General features: G+C 40.8%; 1 protein-coding gene across 17 annotated transcripts in view; it reads left to right on the top strand.

Moving 5' to 3' along the window:
- PTPRK (protein tyrosine phosphatase receptor type K) overlaps window positions 1–27,898 on the top strand; it is a 3,469,591-nt gene that overhangs the window by 2,585,480 nt on the left and 856,213 nt on the right. For all 17 annotated transcript variants that reach the window (XM_044064217.1, XM_044064183.1, XM_044064208.1 and 14 more), the window contains exon 13: window positions 10,231–10,267. In XM_044064217.1, the coding sequence (XP_043920152.1) occupies window positions 10,231–10,267 (37 nt within the window). The remainder of the gene's footprint in view (window positions 1–10,230; window positions 10,268–27,898) is intronic.

Here is a 27,898-nt window from a genome sequence, read left to right as displayed (position 1 = left end):
ATTAGGCCACATTCTACCAGGGCAGCAGCCACTTCAGCAGCCTTTCTCAGAGGAGTACCAACCAAGGATATTTTGGAGGCTGCAACTTGGACTTCAGTGCACACTTTTACAAAGCACTACCACTTACCTCTTTACTCGAAATCCAGAGCAGGCTTTGCCACTGCAGTTCTGCAGGGCCTCATAGCCACTCCTAATCCTATTTAGACCCAGACGCCCAACCTCAGCTTTGGGATTCAACCCAAGTGTAATGACTGCAACAGTGAAATACCATGAACATAGTACAGTTGTGTACCTACCATAAATGTAGATGTTTGAGTGTATTCCCTGTTGCAGTCCAGGTTCCCCTCCCACCATCCCCCTTTCATAGCTGGGACTTATCTGTACTTCTCTATTCTGTACAACCTATGTGGTGTATTTGCTTGTAGATGAAGGTAATGTTTATGTTACTGCATGCTTTTTTATGAGCAGATGTTTTAGCCTACCCTTTTGGGGGCACCTGACATCTGGGACAAGAAAAACTGAAGAAAATGGCGTCGGCTGCATCTTTTATACCCCTGGTGCACTGACATCAGGGAAGAGGTGACAACAACCGACGCCGGACCAGGACTTTGGAATTCAGACCGACTGCGGGTAGCCTGCCAGCAGGATAACCCAAGTGTAATGACTGCAACAGTGAATACACTCGAACATCTACATTTATGGTAGGTACATAACTCTACTTTCCTAAGAGGAGCTAACAACTTAAAGCCACTCAGAAGAGCTCCTACACCAGCTTGGGACCTTAACTTTGTGTTGGAAAAGCTCACACTACCCCCCCCCCCCTTTGAACCTTCACATTCGGCAGAGCTAAAAGGCCTCTCTTGGCAAACAACCTTGCTTCTGGACATCACTTCGGCTAGAAGAGTTTCAGAGCTACAAACACTCATGGCTGTAGAGCCCTTCATCATTTTCCAGGCTGATAGGGTCTCCCTCAGGACTAACCCATCCTTCATGCCTAAACCAGTCCATTAATTTTCCCACCTTTTTCCCTAATCCACAAAACGAGGGGGAAAGGACTCAGCACTCTATAGATGTGCACAGACAACTCAGATTCTATCTGGATAGGACTAAATTGTTTAGAAAAACTGACCAATTACTAGTCAGCTTCGCAGCAGAGGCAGAGGGCAAGGCCATATCCAAACAAACAGTCTCCAAATGGATAGCAGATTGCATCCATTTCTGCTACAAACAGCACAGGAAACCACCCCCAAAGGGGGGGTCAGGATGCATTCCGTCAGGGCAACCTCCACCTCTGCAGCTTTTCTTAGAGGGGTCCCTACCAGGGACATCCTGGAGGCTGCAACATTGACTTCTGTTCATACCTTCACCAAGCATTACCACCTGCTTATCTTCTCCAAATCCAGGGCAGGCTTTGCCACTGCAGTCTTGCAGGTCATCCTAGCCAGTCCCCAGTCTTCTTGACTGCTTCCACCCTTTTCTTCCGCTTTGGGAATCAACCCAAGTGTGATGACTGCAACAGTGAACCACGAAGAACATAGTACAGTTGTGTACACAACATAAATTAGATGTTCGAGTGTATTCACTGTTGCAATCCTGGTTTCCCACCCACCATCCCCCTTGTGTCTCTCTCTTCCTCTCTCCTTACAGGGAATTTCTGGTGTTTACTTTTTACAGGTGGTGTTATTCCATCATAACCTAGCTCTGTATTTGGGGGCTCCTGACAGTTGGGACAAGAAAAACTGATGTAATGGCATCGACTGCCTGATTTTATACCACTGACGACCTGAAGTCAGTCCCGGAGAGACAGCAACCGACGCAGAAATACTAAGCCTCTGGTATTCAGGACGGCTGAGGTCTACCCCTGGCAGGATAACCCAATTGTGATGACTGCAACAGTGAATACACTCGAACGTCTACATTTATGGTAAGTGTACACAACTGTACTTTGTATGTGGTGTGGAGAATAATTTGACGTAAAATTCCTATGAATTCTTTGAATCTTGGAGTTCACCCTGCATGAAGCTTAAGGACCACTGTTGTACTATTGATCCAGTAACAGATACAGAATGGCACCATCTTTTGGAACTTAATTGTTAGTATGCATGTTCAGAACATAAACTTAATGCTAGTTCTGTATATTACATCAGGCATACAAAATTGATTTTTATTTTTAATGTACGGAAATTTGTTTTTGACCAAGTCACCCTTAAATATTCAGAAAGCCTTTTACATGTGTAATTGTATTGAGAATTTGGCCCCAGCTTTTTTTTTTGTACAGTGCCAACTTTGTATTTCTTCCCTTAATCCATTTGTTGTAGTATTCCTAACCAATTTCTGTATCTACAGCTAAGATTCCATGATGACAAAGAAGGCCATCCTTAGTTATTAATTCATTAAATTGTTGGGCTTTGCATATTGCTTGCAGTAATTTTGAGATTTCAGGTTATATTGAATCTGGCTATCCGGGCATATCTGCAGATGCAGCTGTATTTCTGTAGGCAAGCCTTTTCAGCTGGGGTTCCCAAAGCAGTTAATGTGCAGTCTCTTTATAGTGGCAGTAACATGACTGAATGTTTGTCAATATTTAGTGTGTGCCTATTAACCCATGCAGAGATGAGCTTGGGAAGGCAAAACAGATGACTTCTAGCTTATGTTCTCTTGGTACCTGCTGACTCTTATCCATGAGCCCTTTCATTCCCCAGCCATTTAGGATTCCCAAGCATGAGGGTGAGAGATAATCAGAGGAACTGCTGTTCATACACCATGGAGGTGAATTCTGTCCTCATTGGCTTCTGCAGAATCCCGTAATACAGGTGTTTTCTGTTTAGACTCTAACCACATCCTAGTTGGCTGACATGAGCACCTACATCACTGCATGGACTTGCTTTACCTTTCTGATGCATATGCATGCAGTACTCCCACACACTGAGGGCTTTTGTCACCAGCTTGGTAGTGCCAAGCCTTTGTGTCAGGATTGTGCAGGATTACTACTGAAAGCAAATCCCCACTTGCTTTCTGAAGAATGCAGCCAGCAACCAGAAGCACTGTGTCATCCACTAAGGTAGACAGGCTGGTATCTTCAACTCACTCCCATCTTCCGTCACCCAGCTTTTCTAGCTCTTGAGACACACTCCTTGAATTTGGCTTGTTTAGTTCATCATCAGGGCTTTTCTCCCTACACCATGGGGCTGGACATTTATGATCTGATATTTTTTTTCACCTCACTTCTGCTGACATCAGGTGTTTCCATGCTTGCACCCTATATTCGCAGCTATTTTGCTCCCCACACCTTGGTAGGTATTCTGGTTGCACCTGCATGAATTCCCATATTCTTTGCTAGGTTCTAGGGGCTATACATGTCAGCACTACAGAGCATGACAGATCAAGCAAGGCACCATTATACTGCTGCCAGTAAAGGATTTCACAGGCCTATTCCCTGCCCCTGTGCTGGGTGGGCCATGAGGTATAGCCTTGAGGATATGTCTGTTCAACAGCAGCTACCACTTCTCATAATCCTTTCCACCCACTCCAACATGGCAGCCTTCCCCAAGCCCAGCCTGTACCAGAGCTTCACTAGGTAATCCAACCTACCTGTGCACCCCCACCCCAGGTTAGACAATGTCCATCCTCCCTTACCACACTAAGAAGCTTCCTGAGCCACTAATCGTACTAATTTTGCTTGGGCCATAGTCCAGGGTTTCTCCCTCTTATACCACTAGCATGGTAGGACTTTGATTAACTTTGTGTACATGTTTAAACAGAATGAGGGGGAATGTAGCTTTGATAAGAGAAAAGTCCGGTGTTATGGCAGTGAGGAGACTTCTCCTAAGTATCGTTTTCCAACTATTAACTAGTGAAGCAAATGCGTCCTGAAAATGCTATACACAGAAGTGGACTATACTGTCCCTTGCTGTCTTATTCCTTGTTTATCTGTTTATTACTGTAAGACTCCATAATGTTTAGATAGCATCTGTAGTAGATAGCTGGTTTTAGCTGTACCCTTAGCAGACATCAGAAGTAAAACTTTGTAATTTCAGAAGGGGATAGCTGACTATGCCTTTGGGCAATTAATAAAGATGACGAGACACTATTATCCAAGAACATGCTTTCCATTCAGAACTGCCATTTAGATCTTTTTTTAAACACCTTTATTGAATTATCACTTCTGACATAGGCAAATTTACATACACAAAAGAAATAAAACTATATTAAAAAATGAATATTAACAAACATACTTCACATATATTGCTATATATCATATAACCTAAGCAGTATTACATAAACTATTCAATTTTCTTTTTAAACAAGAAACATCTTTATTAACCCATCACTTACAATATAAGCAATTATACATTTATATAAATGACAACAAGCCACACTGGAACAGTCCTGGTTGCAAGCATTTTACAACACACACAATACTGACACACTCCCAGTTGAAAAGATTATACATCATTTATATTCTACCCCAGTCATTTTCAGTCAAATGTTGCGTAGCTCGTTTAAGTCCTGCCTTCTTTTAAACCTAATTCCTCCCCTATATGTATTGTTCCCACAATTCCCATTTTTTTCCTATATAGTTTGTTCCTACCCTTTTGTAAAGGTCTTAATTACTGTTGTTTTGTCTGTTACTATATTCACTTTTAATGTAATTGGTTTAAATTTTGATTTCCATTTTCTAGTAATTGCTTTTTTGACAACCACCATAATTAGAGAAAGCAAGGGCCTTACCATGTCTAAGCAGTTCCGATTCTGTATCATAGTTCAGAAAAATCATCTCTCTCGTCACACCAGTCTTGCCCACCCAGCATCTGTGACAGTGCATCCCACAGGCAATCCTTAAAAGTCCACCAACCCACTGCATTCCCAGAAAATGTGTTCCCAAGTGTCTCTTTCTTCCCCGTCACATCTCCAACATTTGTTGTCTACCTGAGGGAAAATTCTCTGTATTGTAAGTGGAGTATAAAAATATCTGTGTAGACATTTCCAAGCAAAATTCCTAAATCTTGTAAACTTTGTTGCATGTTTGGGAGACATACATATTATCCTCTCATTGTTTCTTTGTGAATTGGTTATCCAGTCTCTCTTCCCAGTCCTTTCTCAGTCCTCTGATTGATTCTTATAGTTATCATGCAGTATTTTATATGTTCTACTAATTATTCCTTTTTTAATGACAGCTTCTGTTCTAGATTCTATTAAAAACTCTACCAGTGCTGGCCTTTCGTTTGGGACCCCCTATTTCTTTCTCTTTGCCTATACACTGATATTAATCCTTGATAGGGAAGGCAGTCTCTAACCTGCAGTCCATGTACATTCTTGACATCTTCCCATTCTGTCACCTTTCCCCCTCTAGTTATTTGCTCTGAATACCTTGGTTCCTTTGCCAGTTTTCTCCAATAAATTCCAGCCCCCTCTTGCCTATTGTCTTCATCTCTAATTGCAGTCATCCCTATCAGCAGAATCTTTCTCCATTCCTGTGTTGGTTTAGTTCTTAGAATACTTACTGCTACTTTAAAAATATAATAGTCTGTATGATTGTTATAGTTCTTGTTAAAGGCCTGCATCCAAAATCCCAGTCTCTCCTTGTTTCTTGAGCTTCTCCTCCATTTTAACATCATCCCTTTCCACTTTGAATTATAGGTTTCTGCTTGTGCTATGTACAGGAGCCTTAACTGTGTAGCTCTGAAACAACACTTCAAATTGGGTAATCCCAATCCGCCCTGTTCTACTGAAAGAATCATCTTAACCCACTTGACACTTGCCACCCCCCGATAAAGTTCTTCAGCTCTTTATTAATTGCTATCCACAACTTCTCCTCTGGTTGATAAAAATATGCCTGACCCGTGCATAAGACTAAAGGGACTAAAATCATTTTGAATGCCTGTATCTTACTAACCATGTCCATATAACAAAGCTTCAATTTTCTCAGTTTTTATATTGTCTTTTTAGTCTCTTCCCACATATCCTTAGCTGCCACACCTGAATCATTTTAATCCATATTCCTAAGTACTTAATTTTATCATCCCTCATAAATATGAATGTTGCTGAACCAATTTGTGTGGGGCTACATAATTTATCGCTATTGCCTCTGTTTTAACTTCATTAATTTTGTATCCAGAAAAGATATGAAACTGTCTCCAAAATGTTCCACAACACTGTAATGTCTCTTACAGGTTTTGTCAAGTATAAAATAGTATCTGCAAATAAAGCCAGCTTTTCTTGACTACCATACCAATTACAGTGGATATAAAAAGTATACACACCCCTGTTAAAATGCCAGGTTTTTGTGATTTAAAAAAAATGAGACCACAATAAATCATTTCAAAAATGTTCTCACCTTTAATGTGACCTATAACCTATACAATTCAGTTGAAAAACAAACAAATCTGTTAGGGGAAAAATATAAACAATAAAAAATGTGCAATAAGCTGGTTGCATAAGTGTGCACACACAAACTAATACTTTGTTGTAGCACCTTTTGCTTTAATTACATGCAGCATTCAGTCTTCTTGGGTACACACCTGCCATCAATTAAAGAGACTCTGATTAACCCCACATAACGTTCAGGTGTCCTAGTAGGATTTTCCTGACATTTACTCGGTTGCCTGCTACAGCAAAAGTCATGGTTCGCAGAGAGCATAGAAAGCATTAAAAGGGATCTCATTGTTGAAAAGTATCAGTCAGGAGAAGGGTACAAAGCAATTTCCACAACATTGGATATACCATGGAACACAGTGAAGACCATCATCAAAAAGTGAAGAAAGTATGGGACAACAGTGACATTGCAAAGAACTGGACATCCCTCCAAAATTGATGAAAAGACAAGACAAAAACTGGTCTGGGAGGCTGCCAAGAGACCTACAGCAACACTGAAGGAGCTGTAGGAATTTTTTGCAAGTACCGGTTGTGTACTACATGTGACAACAATCTCCCTTATTCTCCATATGTCTGACCTATGGGGTAGGGTTGCAAGACGGAAGTATTTTCTTACATGGAAAAACATCCAGGCCCGGCTAAAATTTCCAAAATAATATATCTGGTCTCCCAAAAGCACGTGGGAAAATGTGTAATGGTTTGATGAGACCAAGGCTGAACTTTTTGGCCACAATTCCAAAAGGTACATTTGGCACAAAAACAGCACTTCGCATCACCAAAAGAACACCATCCCCACGGTGAAGCATGGTGGTGGCAGTATCATGCTTTGGGGTTGCTTTTCTTCAGCTGCAACTGGGGCTTTAGTCAAGATGGAGGGAATTATGAGCAGTTCCAAATACCAGTCACTTTTGGCCCAAAAGCTTCAGGCGTCTGCTAGAAAGCTGAAGATGAGGAGGAATTTCACCTTTCAACATGACAATGACCTCAAGCATACATCCAAATCAACAAAGGAATGGCTTCACCAGAAGAAAATTAAAGTTTTGGAATGGCCCAGTCAGAGCCCAGACCTAAATCGAATAGAAAATCTTTGGGGTGACCTGAAGAGGGCTGTGCACAAGAGATGCCCTTGCAGTCTGACAGATTTGGAGTGCTTTTGCAAGGAAGAGTGGGCAAATATTACTAAGTCAAGGTGTGCCGTTCTGATAAATTCCTACCCAAGAAGATTGAATGCTGTAATTCAATTAAAAGGTGCTTCAACAAAGTATTAGTTTAAGGGTGTGCACACTTATGCAGACAGCTTATTGCATGTTTTTTATTTTTTATATTTTTTCTTCTAACAGATGTGTTTTTTTTTCAATTGAATTGTATGGGTTATAGGTCACATTAAAAGTGGGAAAAGTTTTGAAATTATTTATTGTGGTCTCATTTTTTTATATTGCAAAAACCTGGCATTTTAACAGGGGTGTGTACACTTTTTATATCCTTGAATTTCTGAGACCATTATTTTCTTTGCTAGTTGTTCTAAATATAATGAGGAGAGAGGACACCCCTGCCTAGTTCCTCTGCTCAAGCAGAAATTATCAGAGATGACCCCACCGACTTTAATTTTTGCCTATGATCCCTCATATATCCTCCTAATCAAATTTATAGTTTTTTTAGGAAATGCAAATGCTTCCATTGCCCTGCTCATAATGTCCCAGTTTACTCTATCAAATGCTTTCTCTGCATCAAAACCTACCAACAGCAATGGTGTTTTTTTACATTCTGCTTCCTTCTGGATCATCAATGTTCTGTTAATGCTGTCAGAGGTTTGCCTCCCCTCCACAAAACCACATTGATCCATATCTATCAATTTTTGCATTATTTTTGCCATTCTTTTAGCTGTTATAGTTATGAACAGTTTATAATCATGGTTTAGTATTAAAATGGGCCTGTATGAAGGTGCATCTTATGGATCTTTACCCTCTTTAGGTATTACAGCTAACACTGCTTTCTTCCAGGATGGTGGTACTTCTCTTAAAATACTGGTAAACAAAACATTCCAGATCTTTATCAGTTTTTCCCTCCTAGCTTCCAAATTTCCACAGGAATACCATCTATTCCCGGGGACTTTCCTGTAGATTGGTTATACATCTTAACAGTAATTGAACCTCATCTACCTCTAACCTTGGCATATTTATTCTTCCATAAACGTTTCCATTTGTATCTTTTCTTGATTTCCATATTTTTCTGCTACATACAGACTTTTGTAGAAATTCCAAAATATTCCTAATACCTCGACAGGATCTCTTGTTTACCTTGTTATGGCTCTGTAAGCTTGACAAGAGCCCTTTCTACTGCCTTAGACGTTGCACCAGAATTGCCTTTTAAGTCTTGAAATTATTGGCAAGAGCTGAAGGTTTGTGCAAGCAAAGCAGAAGTTGTATGTTGAATATTAGAAGTACAACATGGTGCTTTTTGACTGTAGACAACAGCTGAAACATATAATCTTTATTGTTTTGCAGTCGTTTTCAGAACTGCACCAGGTTTACTTTAAATTAATATAGACCTACCATTTCAGGAGGATGCTAAATCTGCCTTGTTAGATATATGACTGGCTGTGTAACCACATAGAGATCTGCTTGCCTGGTAGCTGTATAGTAAGCAGGGTTTGAGCTTTTGTAAGCAGCTTTAGTCTGGAAGACGAACATTCTCCAGCAGTTAAAATATGACTTGTTTTATGATTGCCTCCCATTTATATGGTACTGTTCAAATGAACATATCCAGTAGAAGCAGTTGCTGTGAAGCAGTGTGGTTATTGTCAGGTAATTTTAGTGCAACTGTGTCTGTAATTTTAACACACCCATTTTTTGAAGAAACATGGTTCACTAAATGTGACTTTTCTCCTATTACAAAGATTAATTTTTCAGTCCATTTGTGCTCACATACACTAAAATCGGCCAACAAACACACCTTTAGTTGTTTCATGGTTGCTTTAAATGCTTGTTTTTATAGAATACCCACAGAGCCCTGTATTCAGATCGCCTTACTGCTGTGCATTGCATATTATATTCCTTTGCAGGACTGTTATTATTTAGTGGAGTTCTCATTTCGTCACTCTGTTGTTGTTTAACAGCTTCAAACCACCGCTGGTCTGTGTATGCATATTGAGAGACAGAAGCAACAGGAAGGTAACTACTGGTTCTAGTGTGTGAGGTAAATGCATCGCTTGGCTGGCTTCATGCTGCTGCCTTTGAATGTTTTCATGTTTACATATAAAGCAGGCATGGAGGGGGTAGACGCTCAGGTACTCTGCTTTGGAAGAGGAATTAAGGATGTTTAAAATCCAGTATTATATCTTACATTTTTAAGAACATGTACATGTAAAAGACTATCATTTTGATATTCCAGGTGTTCTCTGAAGCAGTCCAGGATGAGCATTGAAAAAGGAATTAAATAATTTGGAAACACTTGTTTTGCCTGCATACAGATATACACTCTATCTCATTAGTTGCGTGAAATTGTTTTTCAAACTAGTTTCAATGGGTGAAGAGGACATTTACCCGTTAGATTTTAAATATGGAACATTTTGTTGTCTCTCAAGTTTGTATTCACTAGGATACAGAATGAATCATTTCCTCTGACAGATAGTTGCGCAGGTAGCAGATTAACCAGGTAACCTTGTTAAAACTAGGACAGAGTCACCGATTAGTTGATTTGCCCTAGGTCTATTCTGTATACAGTGATATTCAGTGATTGTGGTGCTCACATTTATGTACGTATGTAATGATCTATGTTTATGTACATGTTTAATAATGCAGTTATACGCAGGTTTTACTGAATATCACAGTGAAGTCAATTTTCCTTTTCTTACAGGAAACCAAAACTCAATGTGTCAGAATAGCAACAAAAGGTAGGATATACGTCTGTACGTATTACTCTTAGTCTCTCATGTCATCTTCTTAACTGTACATTTCTGAAATGCTTTTCATTTCATAATGTTTTAAAATCCATACTGTATATTATTCACATTTTTTTATGGAAAGTGGCTCTGTTATCATTGCTATGAGTGTGGTTTTGCAGTACAAATGGCAACCCAGTCATTAAACTAAAATTAAAGTATTTTTAATATCTTTACTGAATCACACATCAGTTAACTAGGTACGTAAACAATAGAAAACAAAACAACCCTAGTGATGCTCTTCATTGTTTTATTGCAGTATACATGTTAACAAATGTCATTTATTGCAGCATGCATTTTTAATCATCATTATTCACGCCAACATTACATAACTTGCTATTCCTGACATCCGTTAAACCTCAATCCTCCTGAAACATTATTCTGCATGTATTCTCACAAACTCCATTTTCTTGCATTTATAGTGCCTCTTCTCTTTTACAAAGATTCCACTTGCAGTTCTTTTAATCTCCTTTACAGTATTCAGTACTTCAGTTACAGTTGGATTAGAATTTATTTTCCATTTTCTAATAATCACATACTTGACGGTCAATAGCATTAAACTTAGCAAGGCCATACAATTCAGATACATGCTGAAAAGAATAATTTCTATAGTTACAATCATTTGTTCTACTAACATTCTAATCAAAGTACTCTTGTGAGTTTAAAGTCTGCCAGCTTGTTAACTCCAAAAACACACACTTTTAATGACCTCTCTCTTACCCATCAAATCTCCATAATTTGTTGTTTAACTAAGGGAAGTTTCACTGAAGTTTGCTTGGAGTATAAAAATACCTATGCAAATGCTTACAAGCAAAAATCTTAATCCTTCTGGACTCTGTTCCATACTTGTTAGCCATACAGATACTTTCTCATTGCTCATTTGTAAAATGCCTTTCCAGTCTCTCTGTCCCCAAGCTTTTCTGACCTCCTGTAATTGAATCTTGTACTTTTCCTGCAATATGTTCTATATCCTACTAGTTATCCTTTTTTAACAGTAGCTTTGATTTTAGACTCAATTAAAGAACTGTATTAGAGCTGGCCTTTCATATAGCGTGTCCCTTTTCTTTTGTTTTTGCCTATACTATTAATCCCTAGTAGGGAAGGCATTATGTGTCTATAGCCCAAGCTTCTACCTGGCTTTATCTTGCTGTATTACCTTTTCCTCTGTAGTTATTTGCTTTCAATGTGTTGGTTCCTTTGCTGTTTTTCTCTAGAAAATTCCTGCTTATTTTCTATACCCCTATTTGCAGTCACTCGTATTGTTAAAATCTCCTTTCTCCATTCCTGTATTGGCTTAGTTCTTATAATACTTTCTGCTACTTTATGAATATAGTATTTTGTGTGGTTCTTGTTAATCTCCTTGAGGACCTGTATCCAAAATTGTAATCACACTTTATTTCTTGAATGTTTCCCCCTCATATTTCAATATCAGCCCATTCCACTTTGATCTATAATCTGCTTGTGTTATGCATACCTCTCAACCTTTTAGCCCAAGAAATCTGGACAAAGCCTGGCATAATGGGAGTACAAATGCCCAAAAATAGGGACAGATTTTAAGTTGTTGTTGTTGTATCTTTCAGCTTCTCCCGGTTAGGGGTCGCCACAGCGGAACTCAGGTCCGTTAATGATTGGCAGTAGATTTTTACGTAGTGACTTGCCAGGCCTGACGCACAACCTTCAACGAAGGTACGCCCATTCACGCATGTCTCCACACACAAGACGCTTTAGCTGAGAATCGAACAGGACAACGTCTTACTGTGAGGCGACAGCGCTACCGCAGCACAAGTATTGCTCTTAAAATCTAAGAAAGTTGCTAGAATAACAGTGTATCTATTAAAATGGATTTTGTAAAGGATGCAAAGTCTAAAACTCAAATGTACACCATTATTTACTATTGTATTCCTGAGATCACCCCAGTGATTAGCCAGATGAGGAACAGGCTGAAATTTTGAGGCAAAAATCTGGACATTCTATGAAAATCTGGGCAGTTGAGAGGTATGGTGTTATGTATAAGAGCCCTAACTGTGTAGTTCTAAAGTATCCATTTAAATCAATTTTTGTAAGTTGTAGTTAACTGAATGTGAGTATACCCACCCAGAGTTTGTTATCTACAGCCTGTATTGAGTGTGAGACTTAAAAGCAGTGCTTTTGTGTAATTCTTCTGGACCCACACCCATAATACCATTGTCCAGCTGGTTTATAGTAGACTGGGAGGAGCACTTAAATATTCACATAGGATTATGTTTTTGCTCAAACTCAATAGCTTAATCTGTCAAAGGAACACTACAGTCTCTAGTAACACTGACCATGCAAACACTGAAAAAAAAGATTGTTTTAACTGGATAAGGTAAAAAACATCCCATCTCCCACAGTCAGCCATTAGTCCTCTCTTTCTATGGGGCCATTATCTTCAGGAGGGAGAAACAAAAAAAGCATTAAAGGCCAAGCATGAATAGGCTTTGAATTTAAAATGATCTTGTCTAAAATGTAATAATGGGTAAATCTTCACTGAAACACTTGAAATGCTCACTGTTAATGGAAAGGAGGGATCATGATTTGCTCCCAGGATTGTCTTGCATTATTGCATTCTGCTTCCATTTTTGATGATCCATATTCTTGTTCAGACTTCTGTTATGTTAACATGGGTCTTACATGGGATCATGTCCATTAGTAAGAGCTTTTAAAATATTTTCAACATTGAAGTTGGTTTGTGGCATCTGTTGACACTGACATGCACCTATTTTAAAGAAAATATCTGTTTTAATAAAGTATTTTCATTTTCCCAGCTGAATAATCAGTAATGAAGTACACATTAACACAAATCATGAAACGGAACTCGAGGAGGAGGAAAATGAAGACAGAGTAACAGTTGTTTACATTCATGGTGCTGTGTCTAACATACATAGATTTTTTTATGAAGAAAAATTGTACCGTATTTAAACATTCATTTTTGTAATATATATATATATATATCTATATATATATATATATATATATATATATAATTATCATTTGGCATTAGATGAAATGTTTTATGGTATTAATAAAGGGAATTGCAGGTATTTTCTGCTAATTTAACTAATAGGATGATGTAATTAACGAAAAGCAAAACTGACGACCTGTATTCCTGAATTAGATGAGCCTGAAACATCTCTGTAAGGCTTGCAATCATTCTGTATTTGGCTGTGTATATTTCTCAAAACCTTTAACTCACATTTGAAAAACCCTGGGATTCATAAATGTAGTGTCAATGGTACAACACGTACCACACTTGCCTTTTGTTCATAAGGCTGTAAGTTCTATTCCCACACCAGGCAGGTGGATGCTGCACTCCTGAGTGTACTCTGTTTTGGATGAGATATGCTTGAGTTGGTTGGTGGCTCATGTGGATATAACAGATCCCATATCACTTAATGAAACAAGTAGGGTAAGTTCCTTGATGCTCTGACCAAAATTCCCCTGGTAGTATAAAAACCACCATGTGTTTCCCCTGACAAGAGGCTGCTAGCGTAATAGGACTAACCTGGTCAACAAATGATAAAATAAATAGTGTGCAGATATGTCCAGGCATGCTGTGGTACATGTTTAGAACATGTTTCTTGTGATACTTAATGCTAGCATATATAGAAATGCCCATGTTTGTGAATGGGCATAGTACTTTACAAATGTACTGTTCATTGTAGTACAACAGACAATTCAGGCAGTTTTACAATTCACATATTGAACTGCAACATGGCACAAATGTGGCACATAATTTATTAGTTGTCTGTCCGATACTTGTACTGTAAACTGTCTTTTCCTTGCAGTGCTGTGCTCTGCCATAATGCCTAATTCATAAAGATTGTCGTTAGACATGCAGCGGAGCTAAAGTTAGTACCATATTCTGTTAATGAAGGTATCTGTAGCTTCTAGAGCTCCCACTGAGGGGGAGATCAGCAACATCATTGTGTGGGGGCAGAGTATCTTATGATTGTGGTACCAGGGTTGCCTATACCATGAAGAAATTGATTGGTGGTACTTTTCCCTGCAATGCATAGGACTTTTTTTTCATGCTGATGATTTTTATTTTTTTATTTAACTGTAGTAGTGCTGATACACAGCTGAGATCTGAATTCTGAGCGAACACTGCGGGGGACGGGAGCTCACTGCACTGAACGAGTGCAGCACCATCTTGACAGTATGTGGCTGATGGTTCCATAGACTGCAAATTTGGGACCAGATGTTTGTGAAGCATGTGCACTTGGGTGGGGGGCGGGGGTCATTTGAGTGTGTATTTCATACACTGAGTACTGCGTCTATCCAATGAGGTAAGACTACATACAGTGTCTTACACTGCTCAACTCTTTCTGTGACGTAGAAACGAAGGGGTAAAAGGTCACACAGAATAAACATTTAGTACGAACTGCAAGAAAGACCCGGGCAAGCTAGTGTCTTCAATTTGCTTTATTAGCATAAGTGCACCATAAAGACTTTAAAAAAGTAAACATTTATGGACATTCAGAAAACTGGTATATCCTTTGGGGTCATTTACATATACCCCATGGGCATCTATTATAGGATGTTTATGGTATTACTTAGTGAAGAGACTAGCTTAGCCTGTTATTTCTCATTTTTTATTACATAGAGCTTTGATATACCATTCTACATTGTACCAGCCCTGCATAGTAGCGCATAATGTTTAGGAGTTGTGTCCAAAGACCCACAAAGAAATTACTGCTACTTTGCAGCTCCAGAGAGTATGTAAAATCTAAAGCTTCTAAAGTTGTTGATGCAAACATTTCTCATCAGAATTTGGAAAATTAGCTACAGGTGTAATTGGTATTATGCAAGAAATGTATGGATTGTATAGAATATAGAAATATATATATATATATATATATATATATATATATATATATATATTAGGTCACACCATGTGCTTACAGCACAGTGCTGCAAAATATGGGGTAGTGGTAACATATCTACTGCTGCTGTAACTATGGCCCCTGTGAATGCTGTCAGTACATTAGCAAGCAGGTATGTGGCCGTCATAGGGAGGCATGGTGGCAGTGACGGGACATGGGGGTCTGTTAATGGCAGTCATGCATGCATGCATGCATACAATTGATTTGTGTATTCCACAGGTCCACAAGTATTGCCATTGGACTAAAAGAACAACTAAGGCTAGAAAAGTTTATTGCACTCTGCACAGAAGTGTTACAGCAGGCCAAGTGGGTACATGGTATCCATGTCTTTAATGAAGGGTAACACAGACAAGGTTTACCAAGAGCAGATGTGACAGGGTGTGTTGCAAGATGCCCCCATACAGTGTACTGCCATAACAAGACAGTAGTACAGGTGTGACGCAGGGTCGTCAGTGTGGTACTGCATGCTAAGACTAAGGCACAGAATATTGCCAAGGAGAGTTCCACAGCAGGTGATGTGCTACCAACACAGAAGTGTCTTTTAGAGGTGGAAACATTTCTGATAACTTTGCTAAGGGCAGCTGAGAGAACACTCATACCTGGTGGTGGCTTGGATGTAGGATCTGGGCTGGTGTTGACTGCATGTCTACGTAGCTGAATGGGTAGAGTTATGGCCTCGTGTGCCTGTATATCTTTTGGGGTGCATCATGTTAATAATAGCATGTTCCATTACTGTTGTGCACTGCTGCAAGTGTGAATGACTTGCTTATCATAGCACACGGGATTATCAGTTTCCTCAGATACATCAGGTTGCAACAGGAGTGATCTGTGTGTACCACATGGTATGTTACATGCACATATGGTGTGCAAATAATTGGCATATACCAGTATGTGTGCTACTTGCTGGAGCACAGAGTGATATACAAGTTTCGGCATTTCCACATGTATGTTGCCTTTATTCTTTCGCAAGTTCCAGTGGTGGTGGTTGCAGAAGAACAAGTTGGCATATATGCCTGATGTTAAAAGTCCACCAGTGGTTGACAGTAATTGTGCCACAGACATTGCGCAATTTATACACAGTGGGTGTGATGGAAACAATTAAAATTGGAGGGGATGCCCATGTCCACCACATATGGTGGAAGCACACGCATAATGTTTGGCATCTGTGCATAACACTGGACTTCTGTGTTAGCTCCACCAAATCTACACAGGATGCACCACCACAGACAGCATCATTCGGCTGCTGTGCACACAAGGTACATCTACCCCACCATAGAGGAGAGATATGTAGGTGGGCATTGCTGTAATGAATTCAGGGCATTCCCTGATATGGGATGCCATCCTTGGCATCCATCAGTAAATGTACAGGTCAGTGATCCATGCATGCTTGACCTTCATGAGTAACTGCAGCTGCTGCAGGGACTGTTGGACCTCATGGATGGCATGCACAGTGACATGAAATATAAGGGCCTGGAGCAGACAGGCTTACTGACAGCAGTGGTGGCCTTATTGGCATTCATTGGTACATCCATGAGGATAATACTAAATACCCACTAAGACCATGCAAGGGGTCAGATGCTGGTTGCATGGTCATAGACCTAGCTTAACTAGATGGTGCAGATTGTTCCAGAAACTGCATTGTTGTGACCCCTGACCAAGGCTACCTCTACTCCCATGGTTTTGGCCAATGCTCATCCGTATCCATTCTGGAGATGCCTTACTAGGCTAAGTGTTCTGGGTCATGCCCACCTTATCCCTGTTGGCCTACTGGGTGCAGCACCTAGCACAGTATTCTTCTCCAAGATAGCAGACACCATCTGTCTGTTCCTTGTCTACATGCAGAAGGCCACATCAAGTCTCCTATGCCTGCTTCAAAAATGCTACATCAACACATGACACCTCCATTCTTGAAGCTGCAGAGCCGTATAGTACACCCAGTGCACTTTCATAACATGGAAGCTCCACTTCCAACCCTTGAGAATAGGATCCTTGACTCTTTCCCATCTTTCTGCCCATGTGTATGGCTACCTCATCAGTATTAGGTAACCCTTAAACATATGGTAGCATTGCTGTTCCCTCTCACTGTGCACTGCCCACCCCTCTGACCTGTTTTGGTAAGGGTAGTGACAGATGCACACCATAGCCAGTCAGCATGCTGTAATGCATGCTTCATTTTCTGTTGCCCTTTTCATGCCCTGCAGTTGGGGATGAGATGCTTCCTCTTTTTTAGCACAGCTTTATATTGTGCCCACCTCTGTCTCCTGTATTCTGTGATGACTCCTCATCTTACTCCACTTCTGGTACTGCTACAGGTCTGTCATGCGGTAGCGTGGTGCTTCTAAATTGTATCTGATTTTGTGCCACTGTATATATTTATGTTACATTTGTTGAACAGGTTTCTCTGACTGAGCTAAGTAGCTTTTTCAGCGGAGGCCCGGGGAGAAAAGCTCCACATGATGTCCTTCAAGGATGCATCTGCAGTCCTTACAAATGGGTTGTCCTGTCGTCAGGCAGCCCTTCGGTCGGCCGGATTCCAAAGTCTGGGTCTGGCCTCGGCTGGTGTTGCACTTCACCCGACGTCATAGCTGCAGTTCTTCGGGTATAAAGGCATCAGCCGACGCCATTTTCCTGAGTCTTTCTTGCCGCGTGGCGCCCGAAGCAGAAGCTGTTCGCAAGTGCCGGTCGGTCAGATCCAGAGATTACTACTACCGAATACTACTTCGAAGACATCTAAAAAGCTAAGTACCCCGTTGGGGACTCTTTCTTGCCTCAGCCGATGTCAGAAAAAGTTTAATAACTGTTTAACTTGTGGGAAACAAATACCTCATAAAGATTTTCACTCTTACTGCTTACCTTGTTTAGGCCCAGACCACGACGTAGCAGCTTGTTTAGCCTGTGCTTCTTTCAACCGACGGACGCTTAGACGTCGGTCGGAGTTTGCTGAAAGTTTTTCGGCTCAGATTTTGCGTACATAATGCCGTCGGATCCTCCGACTACACAAGTTGTTAAGAAACGCAAAGAAAAGGACCGACACTCGCGGTCCGCGGTTTCGGCCGAAACCGCGGTTAAGCAAACCGCGAGTGTCTCGGTTTTGGCCGAAACCGAGCAAACGGTTCTAACTTCAGCCGAATCCATGACTACTACCGAGGCCCCTTCTAACCTGGTTGAGTCGGCCTCTGAAATTCTTCCTGCTACTGTGGTTTCACAAGAATTATCGGACACCATCCCTTTGGATGTTTCAACCCCTGCACGTGGTGCTGCTAGGCCGCCTGCAGCCATGTCCATAAAGGCCTTTGCCAGGGCTAAAGCAGCCAAAACTTCTAAGTCTGTGCCTGTTAAGCCCCCTCTCACAGGCCCAGTTCCAGTTCCCAAATGCTTACTCTGGCAGAGGATCTCATCTCTTTAATAAGGGGATCCCAATCTCACCCAGACAGGGCCTCTCAACCTCCAGAAAAGAGACCTAGAGCAGAGCCCCCTGAGCCAGTGTCCTCAGATGATTCTTCTGATGATTCAGACAATACAGACCATCCAGAGGCTCCTTTTTCTACTTATGAAGACTCCGATGCTGAGGAATCGATTCCTTCTGCCTCTCCACCAGAGGAATTTTCCTTTGGGGAAACCTTACATGCCATGAGAGAGCAATTTCAATGGCAGGGGCAAGATTTCTCAGACTCAAGGAAAAGGCTTAGGACCTTTTTGCATTTACCACAACATAGGCCTTTAGCTATACCTCCAGTTCTTCCTGTTGTAGATGATGCATTTAATGATGCTTGCACTGCTCCTGACACTTTGCCTCCAGCCCCTGCTAAGCCCGATAGGTTCTACAGGGTCCCGGACACACATCACCATTTATACAAGGCTCCTTTTGCAGATCCCGAGACTATCTCCCAGGGGCCTAAGGCAGTAGCTTCGACCTCAGTTAAAAACCCTCTCCCCTCTGAAAGGGAAATCCAGGTCCTTAGAGAGATGGGGTAAAAAAGTATACACCTCTGCTACTCTCTCAGCTAGGGCATTGAACTGTCAGTTTCATATGATCCAATACCAGGAGTTTATGCTTGATCAGTTAACTAAGAAACTGTCCTCTGATGATTCTTTAGATAAGAAATATGTTCTAGAAATGGTGCATAACATTCAGCAGGTTAGTAACCATTCTTTAAAATGTGGCTATGATGCACTGGAGGCTTCCTTTAGATCAGCCATGACTGGCACAGTTATAAGAAGGCATGCATGGTTGAAAGAACAGGTCTTGCCGGATCATGTTAAAGCAAAACTATTAGATGCTCCTATGGATAAGGTCAGTTTATTTGGTTCTCCTGCTCAGCAGGTACTGAAGAAAATGGAAGAGAAGGCAAAATCTGTACAAACAGTGAAAGATTTCTTACAGGTTCAGCCTCCAAGGTTTAGCAGGAACTGGCCTTCCAAAAATTGGTCCTTTCCAGACTCCTCTAAAACACAGAGAGGCAGGAATAGGCGCTCGAGAGGCAGAAATCAATCCAGAGGAGGTGCCTACAGGGGACGCCAGTGGCAAGGTAACAACCAGTGAGGCACAGACACAACTACTACCACTGCAACAGGACAATCACAGTGACTTGGCTCTGGCACTGCCTACCAGGGAACAAATTGCAGCACCCTTAGGCGGAAAGTTAGCTTTATTTTCAAAAAACTGGCACTACATCACAAGAGACAAGTGGATTTTGCAAACTATAGACCAAGGCTACAGGTTTCATTTCCATACTTTACCAGGAAAAAGAGGAATGCCAAACCTACCACCAAATCAAAAGACAGAAGCTCTAAAACAAATAGCTCAATTAGCAAAGATGAGAGCTGTGGAAAGGGTACCATCTATGGAACAAGGAAAGGGATTTTACTCCAGACTCTTCCTGGTACCAAGAAAAGAGAAAAATTGGAGGCCTATTCTCGACCTGTCCGCTTTAAACACATTCATCATTGTTACAAAATTCAAAATGCTGACCCTACAGCAACTTCTTCCCATGCTGGGCAAGGAGTATTGGCTGGTGACTCTAGATCTCAAGGAGGCATACCTGCACGTCCCCATACGACCAAATTGCAGAAGATACCTCAGATTTCTTGCAGGATCAGAGCATTATCAATTCTCAGCATTGCCCTTTGGCTTATCTACTGCACCCAGAGTGTTCACGAAATGCCTGGCATCAGTAATCGCCACTGCAGGCTTCAGGGAATCCAAATATATCCATACCTGGACGACTGCCTGATACAAGCGGACAACAAAAACAAGCTAACAGAAGACTTACAAAGAGTCATTTGCTTACTGCAAGCCCTGGGATATACAGTCAATATAAAAAATCAAGACTGATACCATCCCAAAGAATAACCTTCTTAGGTGCAGAATTGGACACAGTAAAACAGATGGCATTCCTAACTGCAGAAAAACAAGAACAACTTCCTCTCTACTTCTTGGCATTAACAAAGCAGAACAAACTAACAGCAAGGAAAGTACTGCAGGCCTTGGGCTTCATGGCATCCTGCATAATCCTGGTCCCTCATGCCAGACTGCATATGAGAAAGCTACAGTGGTACCTGAAGAATTTATGGTCTCAACACAGGCACAGCCTAGAAACCGAAATACCACTAATCCCATGCCTGAAACAAGAGTTCCTATGGTGGGCTCAGGCATGCCAGTCAAACCCAGGTTTGCCCTTCCACAGCATTCAACCAAGCCAAACCATCACGACGGACACCTCAGACCTCGGTTGGGGGGCCCACATGCTGGACAAGTGCATACAAGGCTTATGGACTCCAGATCAGCTGCACCTGCACATAAATCAAAAGGAAATGCTGGCAGTAAAACTTGCAATCCAGAATTTCAGACCATTCCTCCAAGAAGGGCAGTTGATGATAAGGACAGACAACACCACAGTCATGTGGTACATCAACAAACAGGGAGGCACTCATTCATACCCTCTATGCCGGATGGCACTGGACCTATGGAATATGGCTCTGAGCTACAACATTCAGTTACAAGCAATTTTTGTACCGGGAAAAGAAAACATCCTAGCAGACATATTAAGCAGAACTACCTCGGATGCTCATGAATGGATGCTACACCCGGACATCTTCAAGGTCATCACAAGGAAATGGGGACTGCCACAAATAGACCTATTTGCATCCCCACTCAATCACCAGCTCAAGAAATTCTGCACAAGGACGTACCACCCACTTGCTTGGAAGGTGGACTCTCTATCCTTTAGTTGGAAAGGCCTGACAGCATATGCATTCCAACCTCTTCCTTTGATGCACAAGGTGCTAGTGAAAATCAAAGAGGAACGTCCAAGGATCATTCTGATAGCTCCAGACTGGCCAAGACAACACTGGTACCCATTACTGAGGAGCATGTCTCGGGGGCAAATGTGGACACTACCCCTGATTCCTTTGCTGTTAACTCAGAGCGGCTACAACACCCTGCATCCAAACCTGAAAACTCTGCAGCTGACTGCCTGGAACATTACATAAGAGCAACTAACCCAGATTTATCCCAAAGGGTTAAAGACATTATCCTTGAGGCCCGCAGACCTTCAACAAGAAGGAAGTATGCAGGAAAATGGAAAAGGTTTCTCATTTGGAGTACTGAAAGGGGAAAAGATGTGTCAAAGGTAGACATTGCCAAGATCCTGGAGTATTTGGCAGAGCTTTTCCATACAGGCCTGTCCTATTCCTCCATCAAGATACATGCATCAGCTATTTCTGCAGAATACAGCTTCGATCCACCTGTCTTCTCGCATCCTCTACTCAGGCAGTTTCTGAGAGGAATTAAAAATGTAAAACCTCCTAGGAAACCACCATTACCAGCATGGGACTTGAACTTTGTGCTAGAAAAGTTAACACTCCCCCCTTTCGAACCAGCAGCAACAGCAGATCTTCAACACCTATCCTGGAAAACTGCTTTTCTGCTGGCAATTACCTCAGCAAGAAGGGTTTCTGAGCTACAGGCTTTAATGGCAGTACAACCCTTCCTAATCTTCCATCAAGATAGAGTGTCCATGAGAACAAATCCTACATTTATGCCAAAGGTGGTATCCAGAGTGTCTTTAAACCAGGCTATCCACCTACCTACCTTCTTCCCCAATCCACAGAACAGGGGGGAAAGACTGCTGCATACTTTGGATGTACATAGACAGTTGCGTTACTACCTGGACAGAACCAAGAGCAATAGAAAAACTGACCAGCTTCTGGTAGCATATGCAACAGGAAGGGAAGGAAAAGCAATTTCAAAACAATCTCCAAGTGGATAGGAAATTGCATCAGATTCTGTTACTCCTACCATGGAAAGCAAACTCCACAGAACATAAGGCCTCATTCTACAAGGGCTACAGCCACTACCACAGCTTTCTTATGAGGAGTGGCTACCAGGGATATTATAGAGGCTGCTACTTGGACCTCCGTGCATACATTTGCCAAGCATTATAACTTACCTTTATACTCTAGATCCCGAGCAGGGTTTGCCACTGCTGTTTTGCAAGGGATCCTAACTACACCATAATTTCTTCTTCCTCCTCCCCTAGTTTGGCTATGGTATTCTACCCATTTGTAAGGACTGCAGATGCATCCTTGAAGGACATAGTACAGTTTTGTACCTACCATAAATGTAGATGTCCGAACAGGAATGCAACTGCAGTCAGGATTACTCACCCTCCTTCCCCTCTGTGGTATTCCTAGGGTATTTGCCCATCTAATAGCTAGCTGGGGGGGATCTCTTATGGTGTATTTGTTTGTATATATGTACATACATGCTTATTTTTTGTGTTTGCCTTCTACTATTTGGAAACATTGGCATTTATCCAAAATTTAGCTATCCAAGAGGGCTACTGGCATCTGGGGCAAGAAACACTGAGGAAAATGGCGTCGGCTGATGCCTTTATACCCAAAGAACTGCAGCTATGACGTCGGGTGAAGTGCGACACCAGCCGAGGCCAGACCCAGACTTTGGAATCCAGCCGACCGAAGGGCTGCCTGACGACAGGACAACCCATTTGTAAGGACTGCAGATGCATTCCTGTTCGGACATCTACATTTATGGTAGGTACAAAACTGTACTTTCTACAGATTATAATTTATAAAAATTAAAGAAACAACTGGTTTACAGAAAATATTCAAAGCAACATATACATAAAAAACAAGAATTTACTACAGTAAACTAATCATTGTCTGTCAGATTTAGAATCCTACATGATTCAGAAGGACTAACAATAGTTTTGTCAGCAGACGTAAAATCTTACATTATGCAGATAAGAATTATGTAATGTGCTTAGGATAGAGAAGTTAATGTGAGACAAGGTCTAGAGAGTTATAGAAAGTTACATAGATTGGGAGCAGATAGACGTGTGCAGTTAGGGTTGATAAGCTGTTTAAGGGGGCTGGGTACAGAGGCAGGCCCATTGGCGTAACAGATATTCTTTAGTGGCTAGCTTGAATTGACTAAGTTGCTTGAGTGACCTGATTTCTAGTGGGAATTTGTTCCATGCCTTGGAAGGATTATAGCTATAGAGAATACATCCTTTCTTAGTTTTAGGTTTGTGGATTTGTAGCAGATCTAGTGTAGAGTTCCGGAGGGATCTAGCAGGTGAATAGTGGTAGATGATTGATGATAGTGTAGGACAGTAAGAAGGCTGGTAAAGGATGGAGTGAATGATCTGGAGTTGAGGGAGAAGAAGCTGGTGAAGTAGTTCAAGACTCATTCCCTCCAGTAGAGCTCTTTTGAGTTTGTACCTTTAACTCCTAGTGGGCGTGGCTTCAACATTTAAAAATTGAAGTTATCACCTTACATTTTTAACAAATACCCATTGACATAGGTCATATATCAATACAATTGTGTTTGCTATCATGTATGCTTCAAGATAAAATTTTCCGATACCTTGTATGTAACATGGTTTTGGAATTATTAATGCAAATATGAACAGGCAATATTTGATGCCTAGAGGAGCAGCAGGGTGTAACTGCAGAAACACCTGGAGACGTCACTCGGCTGTAATGAGTTGTATGAGTGAGAGACAGTGATGTGACTTGTAAGTTTGATGCGCTGCAAATTTGGCTATCTTGTTTTAGGTAGATTCAAGTTTGGCAAGGAGTGTGGAATTGAGGCAAGTAAGAATTTGAGAGCCATAAAATAGACTGGGTAGGGAGGTAAGCATGGGAGAGAGATACTTCAGCTTCACTGGTAAGAATGTTTTTGTTACGGTAGAGGAGTCCTAGTTGATGATGAGTTTTCTTACAGTTGTTATTGTGTAGATTGAATTTAAGTTGGTGGTCAATGATGACACCAAGGAGTTGAGTGCTAGTTTCCACCTCAATGTGTGCGTTATTGAGGGACAGGGTTGTGAAAGTGGATTTAAAGTGGTTGTAGTTTTTAGGAAGAAAAAGCAGTAACTTAGTTTTTTTGAGTTAAGGATAAGCTGGTCATCGGAGAGCCAGTTGTCTACTGAGTTAAAGAAGTATGTGTTGTAGAGATGAGTTTGAAGGGAAAAGTCAGCAATAGTGATGACAGTAGAGTCATCAGCGTATTGGACAAGTGATGACTGAGGACAGGAAGAATAAAGAAGATTAGTGAAGATGTTGAAAAGTAGTGAACCAAGGATGGAACCCTGAGGGACAAACATGTTACCTGGGAGAGGAGGGGAGAGTGCAGATTGCCACTTCACTGCTTGAAATCTGTCAGTGAGTTAGCTGGAAAACCATGCAACAGTAGCAGGTGAGAAGTTAAGGTTGGTTAGTTTGTGCAGAAGGAGAGGGTGAGAGATGGTGTCAAAAGCTTTAGAGAGATCTAAGAATAGGCAGGAGACAAGTTTATCTCTGGCAAGGACTATAATATTAAAGAATGATAGCAGGGCAATAGTAGTACTATGCTTTGGTCTAAAGCCATGTTGAGTAGCTGTAAGCAGACTTTCAGGGAGTAGGTAGTGCATAACTTGTTTATGTATGCATTTTTGTAGAACTGTGTGTACTATGAAATATGTTGCAGACAACAGATGTCTTGCTTGTAGGTCTTGGGTGTAAAGAGCAGTGCACTACCAGATGTATTCAGACAGTGGAAGCAAGTCTTCATAAGGCAGAATATGTACTCTGGGATTATCTTTCCCTGTGATGGTGCAGTGTTGTATGCCACCTCTGCCATGGTCTGGAGGCTACGGTTGGGATCATTAGCTGTGGATCCAGAGCATATCCTGTATTGCCTGCAACAGACACCAGGAGGTTGCGTCCATGGGAATGACATCTCAGGGAGTCTGTGGCTGACGGTGTTTGCAACTAAAATCTAGACAACCCTGTGGAAAGTCATCCTGCATGAAATGCTTGTAGAGGTCATGTATGCCAGATGTGAGAATCATGGGAACTGCCTGGATGGCACATGGTCACATTGTATATAATACTCTGTGCATTGCACACCACCTCCCCATGTAAGGAGTAGAGACCCTTTATTTTGAATATACATGATGTCTTGTACAGCAGGTGATCCCTTGATATCAGTGTGGGTGCATTTAATGGTCCTCATCACCTCAGGGACATGGCTGTGTTGTAGAATGCCCATATGATGCTGGTTCTGTTCTCTGCTGTCCATAGAAACTATACTTCTGGAAATGCTGCAGTGTGTTGTAGGATTAGCAAAAATGTTGGCATTCCCTACAGGACTTTGAAAAATCACATAGCATAGATGGTGAATGAAGCACAAACCTTAGACATTTCCCTGCATCAAAATTGATTCCATGTGCTTGGAAGTACATGTCTGTTAAGTTCTGTAACATGTATCTGTCCACATGGCAGCTGTCAACTATCTGGTTGTGGAATTGATGGTGTGTGTCAGCCACAGGGGAGATCCTTTTATGACACAGTGGGTAACAATGAGCAACATTGTGAGCATTGGGTTTGAAAGCAGCTAGTGACATATGATTCTCTGCATATGCTAATATTTCTTAGAATACTGAGTGAAGCTTCTGTATCCTGGGTAATCCTGGTAATCAAAATAGATAATGACCATGGTTCATTCCGCTGATGTTATACATTTCTGAATCACTTGACCATTTTGAATTTTTTTTTTATCATTTGTACAAGTGATAGCTCTCATTGGTATTTTGACAGTCATTTGCACGTGTTGTTGTACTTATTTGCATACTGTGCTATTTTTCAGGTAGCAACAGTGACTCTGCTTGTGACCCTGAATCCCACCTTTTTTTGCTGCTCTCACCATTCTTTTTTGTATAACATGCGGTGCACTAATATACCCCCAATGTTTAAGTAATAAATATGTTTTATACTAGATGAAATATTAACAAGCACCTTATATAGTCATAGTAAATATGTTTTATACTAGAAATACTGGATGAAATATTAACAAGCACCTTATATAGTCATAGTAAATATGTTTTATACTAGAAATACTGGATGAAATATTAACAAGCACCTTATATAGTGCTGGATACATACTGGCCATAGTTCTAGACATTGATGACTAATTTGATCTTAGAAAAGACAAGCTTCTAGACTCGTAATGACATTTGAAAATGTTAGTCTGAGGGTAGACTTCCAAACATGGAATTGTATAATGCAGCCTTTTTATACCCTTTGAGAGGGGTAAGTTGAAATTCTTTCTCCTACGGTGAGGGGTACATATTTGAAAAAAAAATGGTTGGCAGTTGTATGAAAGATGAAGCTCAGTAATACAAAATTCGAGATGAGACAAATCTGTAGTTTCTAAAGTAAATAAATTGTAATAAGAAAGGACCAGCAACAGTAGTGACTGAATTAGTTCCAATTTGAAGTGTTTTTGGAAGAACCACTGTGTTTGTGAACAAATCTTGTTTAAGGTGTTTTTTCTGAGTGTGTAAACATTTGGTCATTACTTAGAGTGGATACAATGTGCATAACAGAATTTACTGTTTAGTTATTTTTTTCTAAATTATAAACATTTAATTTATTTTTATTTACTTTTGTTTTCCATGGTATAAAACTGATCAAACAATGACCAGTTACAGGCTAAGCCTGGTTTATTTAAGATTATGTCGGTTTATATTGCACAGCAAATATAAATGATGTACATAATGTTGCTGAATTACACTTTTCACAGAGGTGCTTTAATTTTGAGTTGGGGTTTCTCTTATGATGTATTTGCCCTAACTGTAGAGTTTAATTTAGCCTGTGATTTGTTTTATTATTAAAATGTGCTTCTGCTTCTCAGGTGAAAAGTTATTTTATCCATCTCCGTAATAATGGTTCTTTACATGCTTAGACCTCAAAGCAATTTCTTCATGTTCTTCAATTTTGCTGCTTCGTTCCATATTTTGTTGTAGTTGTGTCATCTTACAGCAAGCTCTTCAGTGACCAGGACAAAGTGAACTAAATGCTAGAGATCGACTTAAAAGATTTTTTTTTAGCCTCGCCCTGTGGTGCATAGTAACAGAGCTGTTTACTATTAAATTATAGCTAGCCACATGGAAGAGACTTTTCTCTTTGGTGTCAAAGAAGGAACCTGGCCCACCGTGGTTTTGTAGTACCTGTGTTGAGCTTTTGCATGGGACTACTACTATATACTTCATTTAAAGTGCACCTCTCAACTGTTTCTTCTAGTTACAGTTTCTGAAGGGCATTCCTTACATTAGACACCCAACCAGGAAGAGAATGGCCTCAACACAGGACTTAAATTTTGTGAACAAAA

The sequence above is a fragment of the Protopterus annectens genome, chromosome 1.part0, assembly GCF_019279795.1.
Source record: "Protopterus annectens isolate FY-2018-M chromosome 1.part0, PAN1.0, whole genome shotgun sequence".
Lineage (NCBI taxonomy): Eukaryota > Metazoa > Chordata > Ceratodontiformes > Protopteridae > Protopterus > Protopterus annectens.
This window is presented reverse-complemented; position numbering and strand designations above follow the sequence as displayed.